This window comes from Protomyctophum bolini (genome assembly GCF_963924005.1).
Source record: "Protomyctophum bolini genome assembly, chromosome: 14".
NCBI classification, from domain to species: domain Eukaryota; kingdom Metazoa; phylum Chordata; class Actinopteri; order Myctophiformes; family Myctophidae; genus Protomyctophum; species Protomyctophum bolini.
Window position 1 is genome coordinate 17737537 of NC_137875.1, and position 11311 is coordinate 17748847.

Sequence of the window (11311 nt, forward strand, 5' to 3'; positions counted from 1 at the left end):
TCAATAAAAATTTGTTAGGATCTGATGTTCTACTTGGTAGATTTTGTAAAAAAAATATTAGCGTAATTATAAAGGTTTATTACATGTATTTTATTTATTCAGCAGTAATGCAATTTGATGACATCTTGGGACCCCAGAGCTTAGTGTGAACAGATATGCAGTGGAATACAAGAGTAACTAACTATGTTTCAGGCTTATTAAAGTGTTGTAGAAGAGGACTGACCATAAAAGGTTTATTAACAAGTAGACACAATCTACAATAAGCTTTTAGATCAGAAAGCTGTATGTGTACAAAATACTTTTATGTAAATTCTATGCAGGAATCAACATAATACTCCAATAAAAGTCTACTGAAAATGTACATTTTCATAGTCACAACACTAGATTAGAAAACATTTATGCAAGGTTCTCGTTTAAAATGTAAGTTCAGACAGCATAAGGCACACAAGCGGTTCATTAGCAAAAACAGAAGTAGTTTCTATACTTTGTGCAAGGAAATACTTACTGTATAGTGACTAAACATATACTGTAACATGTATAAAATATAATTACATTTTTATTTCTACTTTGTTTTTTATCATTTAAATCCATATAGCAACCTATTTGCAAAAGGACAGACTCCTTTGCATCTTTGCCTGATTAGAATGTCAAAGGTGTGGAATCATTATTGAAGCACTGACTGACTCATTGTATTACATTGTCAAACCAGTGTACCCTAACATTATATTATTCAACTTAAATGTGACTGTCACTATACGACCCCAAAGACCACATCTAGTTCAGTTACCTCTACATTGCACTTGACCCAGTCCGTAAAACATGTTCTGTATAGGCAGTGGGCACTGTAGTGACGGTATGTCTCTGAATCCTTTCACACTGATTGCAGTTCAGAAAAACCCCCAGTGGGCCACCGGAGACAAATAGTCTCATAGTTCCAGTGAAAATGACAGCAGGTTTTAGTAGCTGCTGCTAAATAATCCTTTAAGAAGGTATACATGCCAAAAGGAGTATAGTTTCACACTTTTGGAGCCTCAATCCATGTTCACAAACAGCTGTCAGAAATCCTTTGTTAGTGATTAATCTCTGTTCAGAAGTTTACTTTATCCTCACAGTCTTGTTATTGGACTTGGGTGCTTCCTCTATCTTCTTCTGTCCTCTCTGTAGGCCACTCTCCAGCTTTGGTCTGCAGTTAAGGTGCCATCTATAAAATATAGAAATGAAAACAATTAAATGCTGTGGAGTCAAACAAAGCATAATGTTTATTCAAATGAGCTATCTATAGTAATAACATTACAAATAACTGCGGAATCCTAAACTTCATGCACCTCAAAGCGGCTGTAGACTTTTCTCTCTTTCCGCATACTCTGTATCTTCTCAAGCAGCTTCTCTCGTTCCTCTGCGCTCTTTGGACGCCCTCTCCTTAATGATCTGATGCCACTATCTTTTTCCATCCTCATATGCTTGTCAGCCTCTTCTTTGTAATCATCTGTGTTAGCAAATTCACTGGTGGGCTCACCCCTGCTCTGGCTATTAGCAGATATCTGACCTAAAAGCAGCTTTGTATCATCTCTGAGGTTGCTACTGGAGATCACATTGGCTGTTGATGAATGGTAGCGGGGAGGGTTTGATTTGGGCTGCTTTGACCGTGGTGACAGTGGAACGGATTCCGTTTCCGTTTCAGAGTTGCGCTTCTCCCTAGTCTGACTGTTTGGTTTGACATGGCAGATAGATTCCTGTGGAACAGTTCTGTTAATTGCATTTGTGGCCTCCGCATCCCCAGGTTCTATCTCAGCAGTAGATACGATCTGTTCGGGGTGTTTTCTAACTTCACATTGATTGTTGTTATTCCCAACAGGTACAGATGCCTCTGACAGTTGACATGTAGAGGTGACAGATTTGGATTCGGCAGGCATTTCAGACACCACACTAGGCTCTGTCAAGTCTGTATTGACTTCTGAGGAGGCTTTAATTGGACTAGGATCAGATGAGGATTCTTCTGATTTGTCTGAGTCTTTTGGGGTGTGTTTGGGAAGGGAGGCGATGGCTTCTACTTTTCTAAGTTTCGGGGGTTTCGGGGTCACGGCCAATCCACCTGAGCCAGATGGAGGAGAACATAATACTGTAGCAGCAGAAGTGGGAGAGACATACCCTGTAGAGGTAAGCTCACATGGAATGTGTGCTTGTGTTAGTGTAAGTGTATGGAGTGTGTGTGGTTCAGATGGGGAAGTATCAGGAGGGATGTCGGAGTCATCGTCTGGAATAAAAATAGAACATGACTCTGATGGCATACTGTGCTCAGCTGAATATCCTTTTAGGGTGAGAATGAGATCAGGTTCTTTTTGGTTGTGTTTGGGAGATGAATTTGACATTTCTAGAGCAGAGGATTTGGTCTGTTTGCCTACTTCACATTGATTGTCCAAGTTGTTATTCTCAACAGGTATAGGTGCCTCTGACAGGTGGCATGGTGAGGTGACAGATTTGGATTCAGCAGGCATGACAGACTCCACACTGGATTCTGTCAACACTGGAGTGTCTCCTTTTATGTCTACAGGTGATTTGTCAGAATTTGACATTTCTAGAGCAGAGGCAATGGGTAAAGATGACTTAGTATGCAGAAGGTCAGTGGACACATGGCTAAGGCTAAGAGATGCAGAGCATTTATCCTTGACATCCTTTGGAGACAGAGGCACAGAACAAGAAGAAGCTCTGTGTTCCACTGAGACGGGTTTTGAAATACAACGGTCTGTACCAGGTTTGGCAGAAAGAGATTCTTCACAATCTGGCTCTGTGGTAGACTGAATTGTAGTTGTGGGTGGATTGGAGTCATTTTCAGGACTGTCAGATGGAGTATTATCCGTGTGTGGAGAGGCAAGAGCTGAGGGGCTCTCAGATGAGGTGCATGACGTAATAATGGAATCAGGTTGGACTTCAGTAGGCCCAGATGATAACACTGCTTGTGTAATGGGAGAGTCTTGTGGACTTTGGTTAGACGACAGAGAGGATTCTAATGCTGAGGGGTCAAGAGATTCATTTGGCTCTGTTTTGTTCGTCTCAGGAAATGGATTGTCACAGGACTGCATTACACTGCAGGGAGGGGTGGAACTTGAGTCTGATGGTTCCGCTTTACAGATTTTTGATTCAGGTGGGGGCTTTATGACAGCTTTTTCAGTGCTATTTGGAGCTGCTGCAGCCATAGCAACTTTTCGTTTTGCCGCCAGCTCTTTGAAAAACATGAGTCTGTTGTCAGGATCATTCATATCTACATAAGATAGATTTAGATTGCTCATTAAAGATGTGGGCAGGTGCACTGGATTATTGATTTGGGGTGACACTTCATGAGAAAGGTCAGGTTGAGAGGCTGAAATTTTAACTGGTTCTCCTTCTAGAGGCTCCATTTTGTCTGTATGAGGTATAGACCTAGATTCAGAAGACCCAAGTGGTTGGAAGCTAGATGCTAATTTAGAAGGTAATGTGAGCTCCGCTTGCTTGGGTGAACTGGTATCCTTCAAAGTAGCGTCAGGGACTGGGCATTCATTTTTATCAGCCCTATGTGTTGTTGGATCTGTCAGAGTGGGAACAGAAATTGTAGGCAGATGAAATGGGATGTGCTCTTTCACAACAGACAGCTTTGGTTCCTCGAATGATTGGCTATGAGATAGAAGTGGCTTCGAGAAAGCACTTGCTTGATTGTTTTTTAGCTCAATTTTCTCAGAATCAGTTGAGGCTACCACTGAGTCATCATCACAGACGGGGGCAGTTTTTGATTCAGGTGGGGGCTTAATGGTGGCTTTCTCAGCTTTTCGTTTTGCTGCCAATTCTTTGAAAAACATGAACCTGTTGTCAGGATCATTCATATCTAGATAAGATAGACTGCTCATTCCAGATGTGGGTTGGTGCAATGATACTGTGGGTGACTCAATTTTAGAAACGTCAGGTTGAGAGGCTGACGGTGAAATTTTAGCTGGTCCTCCTTCTGCGGGCTTTGAAGATTCCTTCTGCATTGTGTCTGGAAGGTCCTGTGATTTCTTTTCACTTGTTAAATCCTTATCATCTGAACTATCAAAAGTGGCTGGCCTTACATAACGAGTCCATTCAAATGGTTCTTTTGCAAAAGATCTCCTTTGGCCCAAAACCCGAGAGGCAAAGGGTAATTTTGAAATGTCACCCTCATTTTTGTCAGTGTCCTCATCTTGGCCTGAGGCCGTTTGGGAGTCTTGAGGGACTTGTTGTTCCAGTTGGGAGCTGAATATTAAAGATGATCTCAGCCTGGAGCTCCTTTGTACTGCAGGATTGACTTGTCTGCGGAATGACTCCCTTCGAACTACAGTGTCTTTTGGTTCCTTTGGTTCTAGCTCCTCTGACTTATCTGTGGTAGTTGATGATGATTCTGATGGCGTTGTTGTTTTTCTTGTTTCTGCTGCCATGGTGACAAAGTCGTTGGGTATTTTTTTGCAAGGATCCGTGACAGTGGGTTTGGTATAACTTGGCAGCTGACTTGCCCTGGGTACTTGTGGAATCTTGAACACCCGAGTATTTGGAATCTTTGGAACCGATAACTCTGCGCCTGATGACCTTCGCTGTAAGGAGTAAGGGGACTCATCGAAGGGGTCTCCCGCCGCCGGTGATGGCACTGGCAGCTCTTTATCTCCCGGTTCATCATATGCACTGAGGTATGAACAGATTCTATAATTTCTCAGCCCTTGCTTCACCTTAGGATCTTTACGGTCCACGTTTGACTCGTCAAAAAACATATTCTGATCAGGTTGATTTGAAGCTGTGGGAGAGGTCTGACAGGCATACGGCTGACCTGCATTTAATCTTTTAGGATGAGGCGATACTTCCCCCGTATCTGATATTTTGTCTGAGACCTCGTCCATCTCTACATTACTGGTTGATGACAAATAGTTAAGTACGGGATCAAAGCTATCAGACTCCAAATCTTGTGGTAAACCAGACTCAGGATACTGGTCTGATGGGTGATAGCCAGGGCCCCGGAACTTATCAAAGCCACTATAACCTGTTTCTGGTCCTGTCCTCAGAAATGGATGCTGCTCTCTATGAAACCGCTTCCCCTCGGTTTCAAAGCTCGGCAAACCTTGCTGCTGCATTAGCTGGTAAGGATGTCTCCCAGGGGAGCCTTCAGCAAAACTGTGCCGTTTGAAGCTGGGGCTATCCTTTACATTCACAGGCATCCTGGAGTGACCTTGCTCATAAGGCTGATCCATGCTTAATTGCTGGGGCGGATACATGTACATATCCACTGAGGGGTCTCGTGACCTGATAGAATCATGTCTACTTAGGGGCATGTTTTTCCGGTCCATATCCACACGGTCATCAAAGGGCTGTCTTTTCCACTCGTCTGGACATGAGGGCTCCCTGGACAGGGACATCCTGGGGTCTTTGTACAGCGGTGGGTTGTCAATGTTGTATTGCCCCTCAGGTACATGGCTAAAATCCTCAATTCGAGCGAGCACATTTTCAATGATCAATGGTTGGGACTGGGCATATAGAATCCGGAACTCCTCATCAAAAGTACATACAAGCTGTCCAAGGAAGAGATGTGCTAAACAGCGGTGTAGCTTCTCAAAAGACCACATGAAGCTGGAAAAAGAGATAGAATAAATATCAATGAATGGAAGCTTTGTAGTCACTGTCATGCACATCAAGTCATCTGAACCTTTGCTCATATTGCCAACTGGGCAATATGAATACATTCATAAAATGAAAGAATAATCACACCCGTGTGAACTGAGCGGTGCAGTGTGTGTGTGTGTGTGTGTGTGTGTGTGTGTGTGTGTGTGTGTGTGTGTGTGTGTGTCAAGCACTCCTCCCTGGCGTGTGTGCGTGCATGCTTTTAGGCTGCTCAACAGTGCCACTTTAGGTCACCTAGCGGTGTTGCAGCTGTTCATACTCCAAACATACAGAGGGACATAGGGACACACACACACACACGACCAGTCATTGGAGTGGTGTGCACTGATCAATAAGCTGTCACAGCTATCAGTTAGACTTGTGAATGTTCTCACCTGTAGTTTCCACTGAGAACAGCCCTGCAGTCAGTCAGCAAGAAGCGATCCATCATCTGACCTTTGAATGTTTTCCCTGAGCGGCAGTGATAGGTAATGCCAGATACCGTTCTCACACGCAAAAACTGGAAGGAAGTAAAACACAGTAAATATTAAGTATAGCAGTAAAATACAACCTCTTTGTTTTACACACTGTAAAATCCTGAGTGCTAATTTAACTCTGGGAGTGTACAAATGTAACCAAGTGGACGCATAAGAGTCCATTTGGTTGGTCGATCACTCTCTGCTGATTTCTGATCTGACCTTTGTTAAATTGACGCACACACGCACACCTGTACACACACACACACACACACACACACACACACACACACACACACACACACACACACACACACACACACACACACACACACACACACACACACACACACACACACACACACACACACACACACACACACACACACACACACACACACACACACACACACACACACACACACACACACACACACACACACACTCCTCTCTCTCTCTGTCGCTCTAATGAATTAGTCTCTTGTCCAGCAGCTGCGCACAGTTTCTCCCTCAATTTTCTTCTACTCAGTCTGTGTCTCATAGGAAGGCTGTGGGCAGTTCAGAAACCCGTCCACCAGTGACATCATCGTTAGTCAAATTTTCTTTTAAACAAAAGTGTTTAGATTTTTATTATCCTAAGAACAATGGCTTTCATTTTTGCATTGCAACTTTTCAGGACTAGAAAGCCTGCAGTTTATATTAGCTTGGATTCCCCAGCGATGATGTCACTGGTGGGCGGCTTTCTGAACTGCCCAGCCCTCCTATGAGACACAGACTGAGTAGAATTATTTTTTATCATGAACATTATGTTGAAAAGTGGTGAAGTGGTCCTTTAACCACAAGATAGATGGCAGCATTGCACAAGCATTCGAAAGTGATGTACGGTATAATTGCTGGCTTGTTTCCAAGTTCTTCCTAATTATTAGAAGTAAAACAATAATTATAATAATAATTTTAAAAAAATGAATAAGAAAAAACTTCACCTGAATGCTCTCTAGATTGACCCGGCAGTTGGAAACCATGTTGACGAAATGATGTACATTCTGTTCGTCTAGAAGGATATAGACGGCCACATTCCGCATTGTAGCATCAATAATATCTGAAAATATGTCCACATCCGTAAACATATCCATCACAATAGCAACCACCTACGGAGAAACAAAAGCCACACAGAGGAAAAACAGGTTGTTGACAGTGTGTGGGTTTTGCATTGAAAACAAAAACTGAACAGCAGATGTGTAAATCCCTGGCATTTCGGTTTTGCTTTGGAAGCCAAACAAGGAATAAATGTATGCAATATATAATGAATGAAAACATATTTCTCTTAACATGCTGTAATCCTCAGTGTTCATTAAGTCAATTTGTAACTATGAGAGTGTACAAAATGTAGCGCATTGCTCACTTGGAGAAAAAGTGTTTGTTCAGTAACATCCACATCTGTCCATCCATTTAGTGAACAGAACATTCATTTACAGTTCTGGCTATCAAATTAATCCATTCAGGAGACATAACTCACACAGTGACAGGATACAGGATAAACAAGTCAATTAGAAGTGATAATTTAAAAGCTGTTGAAATTGGAACTGGAACACTATAAGATTGAAGCTGAAAATGTATTTTCTATTTACTAAAGAGATGTAAAGATGGGGAGACCAATGTTACTCTAGTCTATATCAATTGAATGATTACTACCAGAATATATAGACAAACATATTTTAACAAAACCCTTTTTGTTTTAACAAAAATCTCACTTGTGTGAAGTGAAGGGTGCCTCACTTCTTTAAACAAACATTGTAATCTAAACAAACATTAAAATTCCATAGACTTGGCCGCCACTCTATGTTGAAAAAGGTCCATATATATGACTTGGCTGCCATATGATGTCACGTAATGTCGGAAAGCCAGACGTTGGAGGGGCTGGTGCCCCTCAAAAAACATCAGTTATGGCACCTCTATATGCATACTGAGTTTTGTACTGTGTATATAGTTATGACATCTGTATGTATGACTTCTGACTCGAAAGGAATTGTTATGCACATGATCACATGTGTCCTGATGCAGGACAAAAACTGTATAGAATAAGAGAAGTCTGCACAGGCAGAGATGCTTCAAATAATAATTACTGGGAGCAGCAGAGCATGTGCAGAATATAAGGTCATCAGGACCTTATATTCTGCACATGCTCTGCTGCTCCCAGTAACAGGGACCTGGTCCTGTCTTATGCACTGCTATTCAGTATACTGTACCTGATGGCCAGGTATACCGCTTTGGTAGTAAATACATTATTTTGGGAGCATTCAAAATGGTTTGCAGGCTTCCTCCTTCTCTTTAGTTTATCTTTTTTGTTCGAGCACCTCCTGACCACAGAATATAAGGTCCACCACTTGGTAGAAATAAAAAACATACTTGCTGAGCGTTCTTGATGAGTCGCCGGGCCTGCTCCTTTATGGTGGGCATATCAGGCTCTGCAGGGTTGACCAGAGTGGTGACCTCAGTGGGTCCAATGAAGCGATGCATGTGAGGCCAGCCGAGGTCCAGACCTGGGGCGTCGACATCAGAGTGGATGGGCCAGTATGTGTCTGAAGAGCCATCCCCGCCCAGACACTCCAGGTATCGCTGTTCAGGCTGGCTGCTCTCGCGGGGGACCTTTAGAGTGGACTGAATGGACTCGATCTCCGGCCTGGAGAGGAAGTCCACCACATCGACGCTCTGGAGGAATTTATAGTAGCCCTCCAAGTTTTCTTCAATAAGGACATCGATGGCCAGCCGGTATTCCTCGCGATAGTGAGGAGGGAGGTAGTTTGGGTCCAGGGGATTATCCCCAGCAGAGGAACTTTGAGAGCGATGCGCCATAATTCTAGGAGAGATCAGAGAGGAAAAAAAACAATATATATATATAATTCTTAACTAGGCTGGTTGTGTTTTATGTATTATAATATATTATAATAAGAATTACTGCAAATGCAAATAGGCTACTATAGAAGTTAGAGTAGAATGCAAATGTCAGTGTGAGATGGAGTCTTCTCTTAATGTGAGACTGCATGGGATGAGTGGGATCACAGCCCTCACAAAGTGGAAAGCACATTACAAATTATAAGTATGCAATAATCTTATTGTGATTAGTATTACTAGGTGGATGTGCAAATAATGTTCGTAATGATCAGTTAGAAAACCACAGATTATTTTCAAAACCCCAAACAATGAAGCAGCATCAGTTGCTGTGGTCTCAGACCAATAACATGACCCATAAATCCCAAATCTGTGTGGAAATTGTACAATTGTCTTTGACTCTGTGACTGCCATGCATGCGGGTGATTTGGGAGGTCACATCTGTCCTTGCCAACCAAAAACACAGAACAGAACGCAGATGATCTGGACCACAGGATTGTAGGCTATGGGTGTGGCTCCTCCCTGTGGGCTAAACTATAGCCAAATCCTCCATTTGCAAGTTCATACTGTACATGAAAACTGACGAAATAAGGGGGGAAATAGTCTACATGCAACGCATTCAATTCAAAATATTATACAAATGAGTACTAATTTAGACGATAGGCGTACCTTTCTAGAGTTATGGGGTTATACAATAAACTGTCCATGAAAACAAACGGGCGGAATACGATTAGATTTAGATAGTTTCCAGCTATAGTTTTCACAGTTTTGGTGTTAGCCTATTTATTCGGGTAGATTTTCAACATGATTAAATTAGATTTTGTTTTAAAAAAGCAGAATCTCGCGGTTACAGCTTGGAAACAGTGTAATTCATATAATAGCCCATGCCATATGTTATAATAAGTTCTCAATCTCTCATTAACGATATTATAAAGTTGTCTTACCTTAATAACGTCAAGCTTTAAATCTTTTCAACTGTAGCCGGCCATTTCAACAGTTCTCTTTTCATCCGATTCCGATTGCTTTTTGTCATAAAAGTGCGATCATCGTCCGAAGAGGATTCGTCAAAGGTTTTTCTTGCATACAGTAACAGTATAGTGCTTCAGTTCCACAGCCAGCAGAACCAGTTCACTGTCATGCTTGAGGCATGTTGGCGAGAATGTTTGTGACTGTGAGCCTACTCCAGTGGGGAACAGTAGCCCCGCCTCGCATACCGCTCCGTAGGCTATATTATGTTTTTTTACTATCCAGGCATGATGAGGCATCCATGCTTGCTCAAGTTCTGGGCTGGATGAACTTTACCCATTCATACTGCACTCACGACGTAGTTAACCTATACAATATTGACTCTGGGTCAAAATTCAGTTCTAGCTAGTACAATCATTAAAGAGGGTTCACTTTTTTTTTCTTTCTTTCTTTCAATTCAGTTCATGTTCATCATGTAGGACTACACATTTGTTTACCAGTAAAAAAAAAAAAAAAGCAGGACCACGTGAGCCACCACATTTCAAAGAATCCAAAAGCAATATGCATTATGTAGCAGCCTACAAGTTAGGCTTATAGGTTGAGCTTTAATCATGATTTGCAGGTTTGATATACAGTAGTAGGCCTAGCCTATATAAATTGTCTGTGGTAACTATGGTATAGTCTAGCATCACTCATAAGTTAGAATAGTTACAACTTCATGTTATATAGGAGGAAAAATATGCATTTCTTAAAATAAATAAAAAAGAAATTGTACATTGATACAATCTTATTCCATGAAGATGACACAGAATGGTACCATAATCATAATGAACTGATTTGCAATATAACTTAAGCCGCCTGGAGTGTGGGTTGTTCCAAAGTAACACTTTGTTCAGTGATCAATAATGGAATATCGTTTTATTTCTATAGCGGTGCACCAGATCCTGATATGATTTCAGTAATAAAATTATTATTTAAATTATTTCAGTAATACGTGGGAATTGTTGGTGGTGACAATGATTATGATGATGATAGTTATACTTTGCTATCACCTTGAAAGATGAAAATGAAACTCAAACAGAGCATCATACTGTCAGCACAAAGAGGCCAAGCCCAGGGCAACATTTCAAAAGTCAGAGGTTACACTTACACAAAGATACGCCATCAGGAAGGAGAATTAAGTAACGTTATACTTTTGCTCACTTTGTTTCTCTTTGGGTTCTATAGGTATAGGATCCCATTGTGTTACATTTGCCATAAAGAACACAAGTCAGTATCAATATACACAGGAATCAGGATCATATGTGCTCCCAGCCTGTGCTCGATGGAGATGCAAAAAGTAACAGTGA

General features: G+C 41.7%; 1 protein-coding gene across 1 annotated transcript; it reads right to left on the reverse strand.

The window, feature by feature from the left end:
• Positions 1-66: 66 nt before the first annotated feature.
• fam83ha (family with sequence similarity 83 member Ha) lies at positions 67-10146 on the reverse strand. Its single transcript, XM_080782295.1, has 6 exons — positions 9941-10146; positions 8514-8964; positions 7091-7255; positions 6027-6151; positions 1326-5601; positions 67-1201 (listed from the first exon to the last, which is right to left on the reverse strand). The coding sequence occupies exons 2-6, from the start codon at positions 8958-8960 to the stop codon at positions 1190-1192; spliced, it is 5025 nt and encodes a 1674-aa protein (XP_080638421.1). The 5' UTR covers positions 8961-8964; positions 9941-10146; the 3' UTR covers positions 67-1189.
• Positions 10147-11311: the final 1165 nt, after the last annotated feature.

Bases quoted from the DNA above. Each gene is read 5' to 3' on its own strand.
- fam83ha (XM_080782295.1), bottom strand. From the start codon at position 8,960: ATGGCGCATCGCTCTCAAAGTTCCTCTGCTGGGGATAATCCCCTGGAC. The intron at 6,152-7,090 runs GTGAAGTTTTTT...ACTTCCTTCCAG, and splicing joins TCAATCTAGAGAGCATTCAG to TTTTTGCGTGTGAGAACGGT. The intron at 5,602-6,026 runs GTGAGAACATTC...CTCTTTTTCCAG, and splicing joins GTTCTCAGTGGAAACTACAG to CTTCATGTGGTCTTTTGAGA.